Source organism: Corylus avellana, chromosome 5 (assembly GCF_965113065.1).
Source record: "Corylus avellana chromosome 5, dhCorAvel1.hap1.2, whole genome shotgun sequence".
Taxonomy (NCBI): Eukaryota; Viridiplantae; Streptophyta; class Magnoliopsida; order Fagales; family Betulaceae; genus Corylus; species Corylus avellana.
The window spans coordinates 31,731,712-31,748,193 of NC_142494.1; the positions used below are offsets into that span (position 1 = coordinate 31,731,712).

Consider the following 16,482-nt stretch of genomic DNA (forward strand, 5'->3'; position numbering starts at 1 on the left):
ACGTGTCTCATTAATAATAAAATAATAAAATATTATTTAAAAAAATAAAATAATAAAATAAACTAAAAAAATGTGGGGTGCCAGGGGTGGCCGGCCACCCCAGCTGAGCCAGGGGTGGCCATATCTGACTCCCCTTTCTCCTGTTCACTTCTTACCCCCTTAATAGTGCCCAAATTTGAGATATCATCCTCTGCCTGAATTAATGCCACCTCCCCCAAACCTCCCTCATTGCATTCCTCCCCAAAATCAGCATAAGCTATCTGCTCCTGCAAGTCAGCCCCTACCACCGGAGGATTTCTGATCTGGTCAGCACTCCCAGCCCTTCCCCGCGGCTCTCAGCAACCTGCGCATCCATACCCAGCACCTTCGACAGCATCTGCATGGTCCCCAGAACCATCTTTGGCAATCGTCGTACTATCTTTGTTGAAGCGTGGATTTTTATGTCTTAAATACGTGATTTTGCGCAGGAAAGATAACCCTCAATATATATCATCAAGTTCTTATGCAGCCTGCAGATGTTCGGTTGTACTAACTTTTGTAGCCTCATCAATCCATAGATGACTACTCGTCGGCTTTTGAGCATTTGTTACTCTATTATGTGACAATTCGGAACTCTAAACCGCAGCTTCAGATTCAGTTGCGTGCGGGATCTCCTTTACGGCTTCACTTCGTTTAAGCCATGGGGGAGTGGATCATTGGAGCCTTCATCAACCTCTTTGGCAGCATTGCCATCAACTTTGAAACAAACCTTCTTAAATTAGGTCACAACGAGGTAAACTTTTCCGCCATCTAATTATTGTGCTGCAATCTCATATCCTAATTCTCCTTTTTTTTTTTTTTTTTTTTTTTTTTCTATTTCTATATATATATTTTTTCAATGGTATTGGTACTTGTTGGAGAAATTTGGCATATGCAGTTTCTTGTATAGAACTCGAGCAATTTTATTTATATGCTACACATAGTTGGTTGAGCATGCAGCAGTATGTACAAAGCACTAGCTAGTTACCTCTTTCGGCAGGATGATCCTGATATTGTTTTCACTATATGTTCTTAAATCCCATTAGTATAGGAATATGCCTCAGTTCTCCGAGGTTGTGAAATGTGACTTATTTAGCGTACAGTTCTGGGAAACAGTCAAGCAATTGAGCTTATTGTGAACATGAACAATTCTTACCTGCTAGATCTCATTCTATTACGGATTCATGTTGTTAATCTGACATTAAAAGAGCATTCATTTACATCTTTTCATCATGATGTAAGCTATTGATAAATCTTACTATATTATCTGTAGAGAGAAATGCATTCTATGCTAGAAAGTGATGGACCAAACGGGAAGCTGACTTTGAAGCCTATAATACAGAGAGTTGGTAAATTCTAGTGTCATTCTGCTTAATTTTCTACATGGGGTTTACTCCTGCTTTCAGTCTGAAATATAGAGTGATTCTTATTATGCAGGGATTATATTTTTCCTTCTTGGCAATTGCCTTAATTTCATTTCCTTTGGATATGCTGCTCAGGTAAGTATTGATTATATATGTCCAGGCCTTCTGAGTACATGTTTTAAGAGCGACACAAGTATAAATGTGCAATAACTAGGTTTATCTTTTCTTTCTAATTATTTTTTCCCAATTGATGCAGTCTCTTCTTGCGGCCCTGGGATCTATTCAATTTGTATCCAATATTGCGTTTGCTTTCTTTGTGTTGAACAAATTGGTGACTGTCAAGTATGTAAAAATCTGAACTGAACTTAATTTCAGAACCATAACATTGCACACCGCTTTATTATCTCAGACTCTTAATGTTGCCTTTTGCTTTCCAGAATACTGGTTGCCACAGCTTTTATTGTCCTTGGAAACATTTTTCTCGTCGCTTTTGGCAACCATCAGTCTCCTGGTATGTGGCTCGCTTTTGAGACATCTATGTCTCTTTATTTCTTGCATACTGCCGTATGCACTGCACTGCCGTTCTTCTGAACCATATTTTTTGAGTTATTAGTGTCGAGCACTTGAACATTAATGTTGTGAGATGTGTGTCACACCCTCAAAGCTAGCTTATATGATCCATTATTTTGGCAGAAAATTGGTCTTGAGCACGATATGACAAGGTTAACCCCATCCCAATAGGAAAATGTTATTCATTCATTCCATTTTGTTCTAGTGTACACACACAAAGAGATATGACATGCTCATCAAGAACTGAAACTCCCATTTAACTAAATCCTAGCTCTATCACATTAGACACCCAAAAAGAGTGTCGTGTTTATTATTACAGTTTCGAAAAACAAGAAACACTTTCTTACTGATGTTTGATTGGATAAATCATTCTATATCAATTTAATCATGAAAACTGTACTGTAAGCTCGGTAGCCATAGTAGTTAGAGATAGACCCCTATATATCGCAATGAACATAAGTTATGAGTGGTAAATTTTAGATGATAAACTAAAAGCTTCAGCTGTTAGAAACAGTATTATTTATTTTGATAAACTAAAAGATTAGGCTATTAGAAACAGTATTATTTATTTTAACAGGAAGATAATGTGGAACCATTCTGCTTCTTCCACTGGGAACTTAATGGACATGCTATCTGTTTTTTTTTTTTTTTTTTTGGCATCTTTAGCTTGGAAGGCTAGGGGTTATAGTCAACGTTGTTCCTACCTGTGGTAACCAGCAACAGCCAAAAATATACAAGCATGTGATTTGGATCTAGCATGCATGAAAAGAAGAAAGAAAAGATAAGACGTGGTAAATCAGCCCATACATTAAATAGCTTTACCAGTCAATAAAGAAATTAATGCTTTACTATATGTTTCCATTTCAGTTTATACACCAGAACAGTTGGTAGAGAAATACAGCAACATTACCTTCGTTTTTTACTGTCTGACTATGATCTTAGTTGTTGCCTTACATGACATCACTCCATCGGTGAGCACTGTGAGCTCACTGGTTTGCTATTGTTATGTATCTTTATTTATTTGATTATAATATCAGCACGCTTCCATCTACCCTTTTGTAATGAACATGTTGCATACACAGGAGAGGAGAACTTATGCTTGCTGTTTCTGGGCAAGACCTTAGACCGTATTGGCATATGCTGTTGAAAAATTGGCTCATAGTAGTCAAAAAGGAAAGACTTTGTCTCTTTGTCAAACTTGTCATGCTCCTCTTCTCCAAATACACCGTATGAAGACTTCTCCAACAATGAAGTCTCTGCACCTAAGAGTTGTAGTTGCACTTAGCTTTTCTTTAACTCTTTAATTATTCCTTTTGTCAACAAAAGAAGCAGATGCATTAACTCCTTCATTATTTCTTCATTTGTCAACAAAAGGAGCAAGCCATTGTTTTTTGACTTCTTGTACAATATGGTTATAAATATCCATCGGTTTCACTGTAAGAAGAAGTCGAGAGAGTGTGCTGGTTTTCTGTAGAGATTGAAAAACATTTGTATTGCTCTGCAGAAATTAGGAATAACCAGTATTGTTTTGAGTGTGAGGAAGACTTGGGTGTACTTGGGGATTTGGGTTTGTTATTGTTTTAACACTCTTTTGTGTCTCCCCTTTTGAATAAGTGAAATCTCTCTACTGTTGCACCGTGGATGTAGGCAAGTTGTCGAACCACGTAAATCTTGTGTTCTTGTTGTTATTGTTGTTTATTTTTTCTTTAAACACTACATCACGTTTGTTCCGCTTTCTTGATTGTGTGAGAGATTCGCGAACTTTCGCACAACAAATGCTTCCTTTCTCTTATGCTATAGTTTCAGGTGCTGTAGGATCATGCTCTGTGTTATTTGCAAAGTCTCTGTAAGTTAGCTACCTTGGACATCGTTCCTCTTCTGAGATAACCAATAAAATTGTGCAGTTACGTTTTTCTAACTTCAAGTTTTTTATTTTCAGATCTAATCTGTTACGATTGGCCTTGTATAGTGGTTATCAGTTACACGGCTGGTTCACTTACTCCATGCTTCTTTTATTTCTTAGTACAGCTGGATTTTGGGTAAAAATTATAGCAGAAATTCTTTTTCCCCTTGGTTTCTAAAATGCTACTTTGGCTAAAATTTAATGCTTGTTCTGTCGAACTTCTGTATAAATTCACACATTCTATTTTTCCAACTAATGCAGATGACAAGGTTAAATGAAGGATTGTCTGTGTTTGATACAATTCTTATTGTTCCTATGTTTCAGATTGCTTGGACTTTCTTCTCTATTTGTACGGGATTCATATACTTTCAAGAATATCAGGTAGGTTCTCTCAAAATTATGTTTTGACCATGCAAATAAAAGAAATTCTGCTTCATGTGGTTTAACGACAAAGAAAACCTATGAGGGAGGGAACAAAGTTAGCCAGTGAGGGGAGGGAACAAATTTGGTCAGCTGGGTCTTATTTGAGAGTGGATGGGACATAATGGGTCTTTGGAAATGCTCATTTTGCCTCACCTTCACCTCTCCATGAATCAAGTTTCACCCTTCTTTGGATGATACAATCGGAAACCATTTTGTTTTGATTATCTTTTATTTGAGAATTTAATACCTATCATTGAATCGCATAATTGTAGTGTATGGTTGAAGATATTCAATTGATGTAGACAGTGGCTCCATTAGTTTGACCGTCTGGAGAATGCCCATCGGACGGGTGTTCTGTCTAGACACAAATAACATGCAGCTTCCTTGATGCTATTGATGTAGGTATTCTTGATGGAGTAATGATACATTCTACACCCCCATCTCACTAGGCTAATGTGGTAATGTTCATCAGTCTTCGAATTTTTTTAGTTTTTTTTTAAAAAAAAAACGATAACTGATTCAAGGGCTGATGAATGCTTCTACATTAGCCTAGTGGGATGCTTCTACATCAGCCTAGTGAGATAGGGGTATACTATGTAGCATTAGTCTTCTTAATGATTGTGGCCTTATTGTGTGCTTTATCCTCTGTTCCTCAAAATAGGTACTTGATGCGCTAAGGACGACAATGTTCATACTTGGAATGATGTCCGTCTTTGTAGGCATTTCTTTGCTGGCACATGATGAGACCAAAGGCAATTTGATTATGGTGGCTAACAGCAACTCAAACAACAGATTAACTAATTGTTAATTACCGCGTGTATTAGTTAGTTAATTTGTTTATTCAGTTGGTTAAGCTAGTTAGTTCAACTGTTTGATGAATGTAACTGTTTGATATTTTACATACTAATCGAGAATCAGTTTATAATTAATGAGAATGATTCATAATTTCTCCCATATTTCATCTTCTTCCTCTAGAATTTGATATGGTATCAGAGCCATAACAATTTTCACTTGGTTCTGCAAATCTCCACATTTTCTTCTTTTTCTCTTTTCTTTTCTTCTTAATCAGGCCGAATCCTACTCAAAATTCTGACTCAAATTCATTGAATTCCGCTGAAAACTCTACTAAAGATGACCTGTTTTATGGAGATAATCCATGAACAATTTTGGTTCAAACTCCTTTGACATATGAGAATTATCAAACATGGAGTCAATCAATGGAGAGATGGCATTGACTGCTGAGAACAAGTTTGAGATGGTTGATGGTTCCTTGCCAATGCCTCCCATTACTTTAGCAAACTACAAAGCTTGGAAGAAATGCAACAATATGGTCAAGAGGTGGATTGTGAATTCTGTTACAAAGGATATTGTTGTGAGTATCCTTTACATCAACTAGGTTGAAGATGTCCGGAAGGAACTGAAAGGTTAGATTCTTTTAAGGTAATGGTCCACGAATTTTTCAACTTCAAAAAACCATATTTGCCGTTGCACAGAACACTAAAAGACCTAAAAGGTTGGTCAAAGTCCTTATGAGCTTGGGCTTGAGGATGAAAATGATTGAATCGCGGAACAACCACGTTATATCCTTTTTCTTTTCTGAAATGCTACATGCATTTCTAAATTCAAAATTTTTAACGTGGCGGTGAAAATCAACATTAGATTATGAATTTATCATAATAAGATTTTAGATGTAATGGTGATTTTCATTATTACACACGAGAGTATGCACTTAGAGTACATTTAGCATTTATATCTTCTTTTCTCCCATTCTTCCTTCGTCAGACCCACAAATCTAAAAAATCAAAGTTTTTTTTTTTTTTTTTTTTTTTTTTTTTTCCTTCAGTGGTTGAGGAAGAAAAAGTGACACATGTATGCGGTCCGCAATGCCTGTGTTAAAAAAGCATAAGAGCCTCCTCTGCATACAAGCAACTAGTGCAGAGCTACAGTCTGTCACATGCCAAACAATCATACATTTTATTAGAAACCACTTCTAAAGAGCCTCACTTTAAAAGGGGTCTCCATTTCAAAAATCAAATATTGACCTCTCTAAATCCTTAGATTTAACCATATCTATAAAGATTTTCTGAGAAAAATAGTAACATACCAATGGGTAAACACCCAAGTTTACTCATGTCATCATGCCCTCCCGACGTGGATTTTGTATAGTAATAGATTTCTTTTGACTGAACCTATTATAATTCAACCCATCATTAAACCTTTGTTGGCTAGTTTTTGTTATTTAAATTCTGAAACCAATCATCCTAAACCTCTATTGGTAACAATCTTCCTTGATTCAGGATCGCCAAATTGCATTTATGGGTTTGTACGATAAGCCCTTGAATGCAATAATTGTCCAGTTGTCCTATTGAAACACAAGCAGCTTATGCTCTTTCCAATTTTTCATAAAGAATTGTTGCTCTTCTTATCACATAGAATTCGACCTTCGACATTTTGTCACATAGAGCACAATAGATCTTCGAGAGGATGCCGTACGCATAGAATCAATGCATGCTTAGGAATCATCCTACCATGCTACCTTTGGGATGCCTTCTCAAGCACTCTTAACAGTGAACCTGCCAATATTAGTGTCATCCACCCATTTCACCATGTCTCTACTTACCATGTTGGGCCTGAAATCACTAGGGGTAGCGTAGCTCTCTGTAACTCCTACCACACTAGGGATCGAGCAGTCGCCCTTCTCCAATTCCAACCTTCAATGATATATAGCCTCAACCTGTGCTTATTTCCCTAATCTTGAGATACGTATAATTCTTTCTCCAAATTTTCAGATGATGAGGAGGACAACAAATGCCAGTTATCAATTATCATACCAAAAAGAAATGGACAAACCATTACCAACTTAGTATCTTATCTTCTCTCGGGCAATTTGTCTCAGTTTGAGGATTTTTCTCCAAGCCAAGGAGCAGTCACCCAGTATGTTCATGTCCCCGAAATTCTGGTTCCGGATCAAGTGCATGTGCACCCAACATGACCTAATTCAGTCTCCATCGGGTAACACGTAGTCTTCAGCTTGTCCCCTTCCACTATTCGCAGTTTCGCACTAGATAATATCCCGATCTCAAGTCAAGCTTGGTGAAGTACCTTGCACACCGAGTTGGTCAAATGAGTTTGCAACGAGAGGAAATGAGGAATGGTGTCCACCTTGTGCTTCTACCGTGCTTCTTATGAAAAAATAGTACGAGACCCAAAAAGGAGGGCTTCAAAAATAATTTTTTTTAAACCTAAAATATGGAATTATCAACAATAACAAAAACCATTAAAAAAAAAAAAATCAAGCATTTGCCTCTGGAAATTTACAATCTCCAAAATTATTAGAAGACATCCTCAGAAGCAATAAAAGAAAAAAGAATCCAATGAAATGAAAGAGTAATTTATAACTTAACTAAGAACTATGAGAAACCTGGACCCTTTTTTTTTTTTTTTTTTCCACCCCATTAATTCTCCCCGACTTGCCCCCCCTCTAACATCTAGAGCTTTATATACATGGTGTTTGAGTTGGCTCTTGTATAGGTATTTACAAAAACCTATATTGGAATTCTGTATCCTCGACTTACTTGAATCTGCAGTAAATCCCAAAGTCATCCCAAACGAGAAACTCTTGTACACCCAACATTTCTTCTTAACCTGTCTTGCAACCAAGCCATAAACTGGAACACAGTCAACCAAATATATATATATAAGTTCTCAGTGGTTCCATGACCTCAAGTATGGTTTTCCCATTTGATCATGTAAAACAGAATTCTGATGTGGCAAGCCCATCCACCCCATATCATCAGGCATCATGGAAGTGGCTGCTTCATGCCCACTCAAGTAGTCTAGTGAATGTGATGCTTGTGGTATAACATTGCTCATCCTGGGCGTACTGCTATCCACCATTCCATAGTTCCTCGATGCAATGAACTGATCAGTGGAGCCCAATGAATCGTAAGGGCCGCTGGAACGTAGTTGGTTACAATGAGATAGAACATGGAATAAACTCTGATCTGAACCACTTCCACCGCCAATGCTCTGACTCTGGACACTAGCAGCATTTGACCCAGTCCAGCCACCATGAACTTGATGCTCACCGGCAAACCAGTTCTGACTTAACAATTCTCCACCATTTAATCCAGATTGGAGAGGTGCTGGCATGCGGATGGTATTGACAGCCAAATCCTGCATATTGACTGGTGCCAAGTGTTCTTGCCTTGGGATCAAGTATCTAACTCCATCAGCATACATGTTCCCTGAAATGTTTCGGTGCATGTAGACCTCGTTCTGTCTCTTCTGCTCCTGCTCCACTGGCAGTGACTGCTGTCGCTGCTCCTGGTAATGCCCAGAAAACTGACCATTTTCCATCGACAAATTGTCTGGTGGTTGAAATTCTAAACCTGTCTGTTTCTGTTCGTGATGGTAGGACAGCATCCCCTGGTTCTTGAAGAGAGATTGAAGTAACTCATTTCGGTCTTGGTTTGGATAAGAACTGAAAGAACAATCACCTGATTGTCTGTGCAAAAAATCTTTCCCAGACTCCTCTACTTGCAAGTCAGATTCTAGATCAATCAAGTGGACTCGTTGCTGTTCATTAACTTGTGAATGCTCAAGTGGCAAACCACTGGCAGATGTGAATTCATGGCTTGCCGCAGAATCATAGTAAGAATGGGGCAAGCTAACAGCTGGCCAAACATCTTCTCCAGAAGTAAGAGGCCCTCCCTGACTAACTGCAACATCTGCCACATCTGCAGTGTTCAAATTCCCCAAGTACTTGGATCCATCAGCAGTGGCATTATCTATTTTTGACATGATATGATCATTTTCGGAATCCATGTCCACAGGATTGATCTCATGGCCACCGCTAAGAGAAGAAATCTGCTCTGAAGACTGACTTTGTGGGGAGCCAGCTATAATAGACTTCTGATTTTGTGGGGAGCCAGTAGTAATAAACTCTTGATTCTGTATGGAGTTAGGAACACACTCATGATTTTGTGGGGAGCTAGGAACAGACTCTTGATTCTGTGGAGAGCCAGCAACAGACTCTTGATTCTGTAAGGATCCAGAAATAGATTCTTCATCATCTTCCGGTGTAGCTACATTGTTCATCAACTCGTTTTCCTTCTGATCTGGAGGCACACTCTCAAGGTTCTCATTATCCTCATCCTGAACAACAAAGTGATAGGTTAAACATCATACCACTAAGGAAATTTATTTACTTTTTTTATGAATACCACTAAAGAAAATTCTTGATGTGGTACCACAATAAGACATTAGTTAAGGATCCATAGGATATTAATATTACACAAACTCACGTGGTCATGTATACTAAATAACACTAGTAGTGGTACTGGTAGAAAGGATGGGTAGAAGAGATTGTGATATGTGGCACAATCCATATTGATAACAACACTATCAATAACAAAACAATACCAATAAAAATAATAACAATAACAACAGAGGAAACAAGGCAGAGTCATAGACCTTCATCGAAAATTTTAGCTTATATTTTATTTCTTGCCCCAAAGAACTTGTCATTAGCCTTCTTTGAATGTTCCTCTCTATCCAGTTAGCATACGCCACTGGGATAACTTCGGCTGACAATTGTGACCTATAAACAAGTGTGAATTATGAGGAAGGAGATAATCAACAGTTTGATGAAGTTTAAGAAAGACATTCCCTTCACAATACACTAACCAGTGCTGATGCAATTTCTTCTGCTCTTCTTCCACAAATACTTCATATGGTTGTACGTGAAAACTATCAAGATTACCCAAAACACGGTTAAGAGACCTAGACTGGATGCTCTTACCAGACTGCTTCATATTCTTGACGAGTTCATGCTGCTTCTTGCTAATCTGAAATATATCAAAGGCACAGTATCAGCAACAGCTTTGGAACATGTATCTGTGTTTGAGTGTAACTCAGTTTACTTCCAATGCAAGGTTTAATCCCTAATCTTCTATATAAACTGAACATGTGGGAAGCAAATTTATTACTGTATACATTTTTTTTTATAAGTAATCGAGATATCATTAAAAGCGTAAAGCGCTCCCAGGTACATGGAGTATACAAGAAAAGCCACCTAACTAGTAGGAGCAACAGACCAAGAAACTTGAAAACCATGTAAACCAAGTTGTGAGAGTCCTTTAAAAGAAGTTTATAAAATGAAGTAAAAAGAATAATAGGGGACTCATGAGCAAAAGTATTAGACACTGTAGAAACTCATGCTTATGAAGAAACAACTAAGAGGAAAGTAAACAGTCTATTCCTAATTAACTTTTCCTTGATTCTAGATAGGTTCACTTCATATCCAGATGCTTGCCTTTAATCTATGAGGTGACTGATTAAGTAGCCAGCTGTCCTGCCTTCAAGATTTTTATACAAACTATTAAACATCATGGAAACACCAACCTTGAAATATGACATATATTTGGCACCATCACTACAGTGGATATTACGCTTGTGTACTTTGTCTCCATTTCTGGGTCTAACTCCTACATTAAACACATCATCCGAAGCAATCAATGCATTTCTACCTTTGTCTTTCATGAGGCCTTTCTCGGACGTCCTGGCAATGATGCAAATCCATAAGATTCTTTCAGTGATGACAAGGATGACATGCATAAATAGAGAAATGGTCCAAATTTTTTACTTATCAAAAAAAAAAAAAAACTAAATACAAATACATCACAAAGAAACTACCATAGCTCAGTATAGCTACTACAAGCAGATAATACAACCATGAGACATAATTAGTCATACTAAACAAAAGAATCCACCAAACTACCATAGTATAAGTGAAGAAACTTCCACAAGCAACCTTTTTAATTTTCAATTTTTTTTTAAAAAAAAAAAAAAAAGAAAAAGAAAAAGAAAAGAAAAAAGTAACAAAGAAATTCAGCAAAGAAAAAAGGAGCATAACCAACTACAAGGGAGGTGTACAAGACCTGCTCCAAATATTTACAATCTAGAGTTCATAAGCTCAATAAATTATAAAATGGAAGAGGAAGGGGCACTGCCTAATTCACTCGCAATAGAAAGAAACATGTGAAATAATTGAAGTACAAGAATGCTAGAAGCAGCAATATAGAAAAGCTTAAAACACACCACGTCAGTCAATATGAAATGAGTGTGACGAGTAGCATTGCTCTTTTAGAAAAGCTTACTTTACCAGAAAGGTACAAGATAACAAGTCCCGAGCCATTTATACTCATACATACACTCACTTTGCAACTAAGTGTGAGAAAGAGAGAGTAACGCCAAGCCTAGATTCATCCAAAGAAATCTCATCTTCTAATATCACAAAATCATCCCTGTTAATAACTCATTCCTAAACCTTGCTAAATTGGGAGAATTTAAAAGGGGAAGCAAGACATAAAAATAAACCAGGTAGTTAAGCATGGAAAAGCAAGTTACAGTCTGAAGAAACCTAGAAATTTGGTTTACATTTGATGGAATGGCCAGTATGAAATTTTCTTGCCTTGGAGCTGCATCTTAGAGTCTTTGGGTTATGTTCTTTAAGGTTATAAGCTACTGGTTTTTTTAAAAATATGTTATAATTTAATAAGTTTCCCGCTTTGTTTATGATTGTTTTCCCTTTTCATTAAAAGCCACAGTTGTTTTCCCTTTTCATTAAAAGCCACAGTCATATTAGGAAAGGTTTTGCCAGCAGCCTACTATGCCCTCGTAATCTGTCTCTTTATTCGGAGACTAATGATTCTCAATCAGCTTTAGAAGCATAATCATAGACCTTCCAACATCAAATCCATAACCCAAAAATACCATGATGACAGTGTTGACTTCAAGATCCAGCATCAGATTTCCTAACTGGGAAATCCTTCGTGTGGCAATATATACATGAACTGATATGGCTCAAAGTGGAGCCTAATTACCTTTTTAGAAGTTCTGCACCCTTCACCGCTGAGGAGTTCTGGTTATCACTACTGCATACTTTGTCATCTGCCGCCCATGAACAAGATTCAGATGTAGCTGTGAAATCCTCCTCTGGATCAGCAAATCTGGACTCATTTCCATGTGAGAGAATTCCTTTCTCCAAACCATTTCTGCTCAGACACAAAAATGAAATTCAAAATATCACTATAAGAAATCACAGAGAGAGAGAACAAACTACATATTACAATAAAGCTGTGAAATCCAAAGAGGATATAACATAACGTCTGATCAAATCAAGACTCAAAGAAACTCCCAGCAAAATCCACTCAAATGTTTTGGTTTATCAAAAAGCATTAATGTTAATGCAAGTTTTACAAGATTTGAACAAGAGGAGATGATTGTGAGAGCAATTGCATCTTAGAACTTCATTTATCTTGAAAACAAAATGACTGGAAAAGGTTACCTATTATTAAACAAACTTGCTCATTTTCCAAAGAAATATAATTCAGGCAAATTTGCACATAAATACATAACAAGGCCCCTCATTAAGCTCCACCAATCTTTTAGAATTATAAAATACTCAAATACTAGTGCAAACAGAGCATACAAGGCATGCTCGATTTCATCAGACACCATTGAATGAAGTATATAACAAGTCTAAGGAATCCATCATCACCATATAACATTTCTTCCAACACCATAGACTAAACGAGTAGCTCTCAAACAATACATTCTTTTGATCTGAAGAAAAAGCAGTGACAGTTTCGGAAACATGGCCCTCAAAAACACATCCTTCCCACCATAATGTGCCAATTGGCTTGTGCACAAGAAGGATAAAAAAGCTGCAGCAATAGAATTTAAAAGAACATGTTGAGAATATAACCTCCATAGTTTCTGTACAATTTCCTTTTCAGGATCCTTGCAGTTTTCCCATCTCTCTTTCAACTTCAGTAAATATCCTATCATACTGCCACAGGAACAATAAAAATGTTGTAACCAAAGAATTGAGTTAAAAAAAAAAAAAAAAAAAAAAAACATTGAATAACATTATCAAATATACAGCTAAAAAGGGATTAGGTTTTTTTTTTTTGATAAGTAGCTAAAAAGGGATTAGCTTGACATACTCATCATGATATTCCTTCAACTTTGAATAGTATGCTTTCTTTTCAGCCTTTAAACACTGTTCCCGATGAAGAACTGTATCAGGGTGAAGACTACCTGAACGAAGTGAAGCACCCCTGCAAGCATATATGTTCCAGACACATTCATTAATTAAACTCTGGACTTGCATAACAGATTGTAAGGGAATATTCACAATGACCAAGAACATATGGAAGATTGATCTTTGCTCTTCTCTATGAGAACTTTTACATAAATCAATACAAAAGTGCATTTACATGACTTTTTTCTAAAGAGAAAACAACTCATTTACGTTAAACAAAAATATCATGTATGAATACTTGCCATTTGAGAAAGGGGTTTCCAAAGTGAAAGTTGTCCCCAGTGAACAATGCCTGCAAAACTTGCTGAGGCTCAGGTCCATTAGGGAGAAGCTCCATAAGGTATTTTCTCTCATTTTCCGATAGATGACTCTGCCAAACCTGTAATAAGTTCCACCACAAAATGCATAAAACACAATCTAAGAAAATAACATTTTTAACCCGAAATAATAGGTACCTCATAAGAAAGAATCCCTGTCAAATTTTCTAACTCAAAAATTTCTTGTGGAATGGCAAAAACATCTGCTAAAGAGTTCTGATGAGGAGGAGCAGAATCATTAAATGGCCTCACATCTCTCCAACTTAAGCCAATTTGTTCCCTTTTAGCAACAACCCGTTTTTTATTGCCATCCCACTCAAGAGAAATACGAGATTTCATGCTCACGTCATTGTGTGGCAATCCCGAAATCTTCCTTTTTAGTCTATGTTGCTGCCTAGAACTGGAACCCATAAGGCTCGCATCATGTAGTCGTTTTCTCCGCTGGTCAGCTGCCATTGGCACAGATGTCAAAATGCTTGGCAGGAATTTACACCAACATAATGTAAAATAATATCTTGATCATCCTTGGCAAACATCTTTCCACCACATACAACCTGAAACGATCATAGATTAGGAAAATTCATGGGGAATTGTGATTCTCAAATTAAACAATAATTCACCATGTACAAGCCCCAGAAATTACAAGACAGGTGCCCTTCCTCTCCCCCCCCCCCCCCCCCCCCCCAACACACACACACACACACAAAAAAAAAAGAACCCTTTTTTTCCTTTTCGATCGCAGTATTCTTCTGTTTAAGAAGCATATTGCAAGCGCATTCATTGCATTAAGATTACGAAATGTAAAAAAATTTCTTATAAGCCAAGGCTACTGCATAACAGAAAGAAGGATGTAAGCACATTATCGATCAATTACCACAATATCGATTAGTGAAAACTTCATACTAAATTAGATTCTGATTAGATCATGTACAATTTTATCTTTTGATAGAGTCATTAGTTCCTCAATAATTGCACCCACTACTACATTCAACAAACAGGGATTCAATGTGGAATACACAGACTATCAACTAAGATAGTTCCTTTTCATTCCTCTCGCATAACACACACAAACACCCAATTTTTTGGCAGGATATTCATCATAATAACCATAAATGAGATTTCAATAATATCATGGAAATGGGGCCGTGGGACCATCGTAAGAAACTCTACTTAGACCATCATCAACATTCCTACACATTACTGCCCAAATTCCCAAACCAAAGCTTCCTATCAGACCCGTAGTGTCAGTTTAAAGTCCCAAGTCTAGTATGTCATCCATTAACCTGCAACCGACCAAAAAACTTAACGACCCATAAATCCCAACCACATAATAGACAAAGCCAACGCAACTAACTTGAGTCATGAACTGGCCATACGTCATAAAGGTCGAGTTTCAAGAACACAATATGGAAACTGCTGCACGCTATTCGGAGCTGAAGCGCAACCACTTGAAGAAATAATTGCTTTTATTTTTTTTCAACAAAACATTCAAAGTTCCCACGGACATCCAAAGAGGGAAGAAAAATCATCTTTCCCCACCCAAAGTAAAAAATAAACGAACTTTGTTAGGTGCCAGTGCTGAAATTACTTCCATGCACTAATTAAAGGAAACAAGAAGAAGAAGGAAACGAAAAGAAAACTACCTCTTTCGAATTGGAATTAGCGAAACCCTAGAAATTGAAAGGAATAACACAATACCTGCAATATCTATCCTCCACCGCTGGTCCCCGTGAAAGCCGTAATAAATTGAAGTCCTCGGATTTCGCAGTAAAGAAACCAAAAAAAAAAAAAAAAACAAGGAAGAAGCTAGAGATTTACCCCCTCCCCCAATAGGCAGAGGAGTAAAAGAGAGGCAGAGAAGGTTTCGTATTATCCGGTTGGGTTTGGGAAGGAGAGGGAGTATGTGAATGAGAGAGAGAAGCACTCTTGCACACGCGCACGCACAGCACGATGGAGTGGGGAGACAGAACGAGAGAGTGATGGAAGATCGGACGAGTGTGGTTTATCGGAACCGTTATGGTTTACATTGAACGGTTCCTTGGCGCGCACGGACGCGGCTTGGCTCGAGCCATGGCTCCCACCCTCCTGTGGGTTCGCTCTCTTGCCATGTTGGCCTCCATGTGTGGCTGTGATTTCAATAGATGGGGCCACGAATGGGAAAATTGTTTTTATTTTTTTATTTTTATAAATTATAGTTTATCCTATTAGAAAGTTTCATTTCAATGGTTTTTATAATTTATAGTCTAGTGCTTCTTTGGTTATTGTGGAGAGAGAGTAAGTTGAAATACTACTTCCCCGTACGGGTCGAATTCATTTGTTGGATATTGGCACGACTACTAAATAACTGAAATTGTCTAAAAATGTACAAATAATAGAGGAAGTGTTAAGTAGTCAATGAAGTTCCAAAGACAAGCTTGACTCTTGAGCCTTGAGTTGGCCATAAATTGGGGTAATATTTTCGAATATTTCCAATTTTATCATATGTTCTCTCTCTTTTTTCTTTTTTCTGAGAAATTTTACTATGTCTTCTCCAAGAAAAATGGAACGAGTAATATTATATACCAACTTTTTATCTAATAATTATTATGCAATATTGGTATGACAATCTTATCTAATTCTTGACTATTTTTAACAAAAAATGGTATAAATGTTAATTAAGACTGTCACGTCAGTGTTATTAGATGATTATATGATAAAAATGAGGTTTCTAGCGTACACTTTTTGTTATGATTAGTGTTATATTTTACACCACAATTACATTATGATAATATGGTATGG

At 37.2% G+C, this 16,482-nt stretch overlaps 2 protein-coding genes across 6 annotated transcripts; one reads left to right on the forward strand and one right to left on the reverse strand.

Annotated features, from left to right (window-relative positions):
• The first annotated feature begins 89 nt into the window (after positions 1 to 89).
• On the forward strand, positions 90 to 5,232 carry LOC132180498 (putative magnesium transporter NIPA8). 5 transcript variants are annotated; one of them, XR_015912069.1, is made up of 10 exons: positions 90 to 772; positions 1,292 to 1,367; positions 1,456 to 1,517; positions 1,639 to 1,724; positions 1,820 to 1,893; positions 3,759 to 3,798; positions 3,892 to 3,991; positions 4,180 to 4,236; positions 4,551 to 4,676; positions 4,940 to 5,030. XR_015912069.1 is itself a non-coding variant. In XM_059593350.2 (10 exons), exons 2-10 carry the CDS (start codon positions 680 to 682, stop codon positions 5,084 to 5,086), a joined length of 735 nt encoding a protein of 244 aa, XP_059449333.2. In that variant the 5' UTR covers positions 90 to 411; positions 509 to 679; the 3' UTR covers positions 5,087 to 5,232. The 5 variants fall into 5 exon arrangements, 4 of the variants coding, with proteins under 4 accessions (XP_059449333.2, XP_088372383.1, XP_088372384.1 ...); XM_059593350.2 differs by lacking the exon at positions 4,551 to 4,676 and having other exon boundaries at positions 90 to 411; positions 509 to 772; positions 4,940 to 5,232; XM_088516257.1 differs by lacking the exon at positions 4,551 to 4,676 and having other exon boundaries at positions 90 to 402; positions 509 to 772; positions 4,940 to 5,232.
• A 2,323-nt stretch (positions 5,233 to 7,555) lies between these two features.
• Positions 7,556 to 15,784, reverse strand: LOC132180497 (nuclear factor kappa-B-binding protein). Its single transcript, XM_059593347.2, has 10 exons — positions 15,403 to 15,784; positions 13,843 to 14,258; positions 13,630 to 13,766; positions 13,290 to 13,403; positions 13,049 to 13,132; positions 12,165 to 12,335; positions 10,684 to 10,840; positions 9,967 to 10,127; positions 9,754 to 9,880; positions 7,556 to 9,435 (listed from the first exon to the last, which is right to left on the reverse strand). Exons 2-10 carry the CDS (start codon positions 14,158 to 14,160, stop codon positions 7,984 to 7,986), a joined length of 2,721 nt encoding a protein of 906 aa, XP_059449330.2. The 5' UTR covers positions 14,161 to 14,258; positions 15,403 to 15,784; the 3' UTR covers positions 7,556 to 7,983.
• Between the last annotated feature and the right edge of the window lie 698 nt (positions 15,785 to 16,482).

Excerpts from the sequence above, each read along its gene's own strand:
- LOC132180498 (XM_059593350.2), top strand. The coding sequence starts at position 680 with ATGGGGGAGTGGATCATTGGAGCCTTCATCAACCTCTTTGGCAGCATT. Across the intron at positions 1,368-1,455 it reads GCCTATAATACAGAGAGTTG|GGATTATATTTTTCCTTCTT; the intron begins GTAAATTCTAGT and ends CTTATTATGCAG. Across the intron at positions 3,799-3,891 it reads GTGTTATTTGCAAAGTCTCT|ATCTAATCTGTTACGATTGG; the intron begins GTAAGTTAGCTA and ends TTTTATTTTCAG.
- LOC132180497 (XM_059593347.2), bottom strand. The coding sequence starts at position 14,160 with ATGGCAGCTGACCAGCGGAGAAAACGACTACATGATGCGAGCCTTATG. Across the intron at positions 12,336-13,048 it reads ATTGTACAGAAACTATGGAG|AAATGGTTTGGAGAAAGGAA; the intron begins GTTATATTCTCA and ends GTGTCTGAGCAG. Across the intron at positions 10,128-10,683 it reads AATATATGTCATATTTCAAG|ATTAGCAAGAAGCAGCATGA; the intron begins GTTGGTGTTTCC and ends GATATATTTCAG.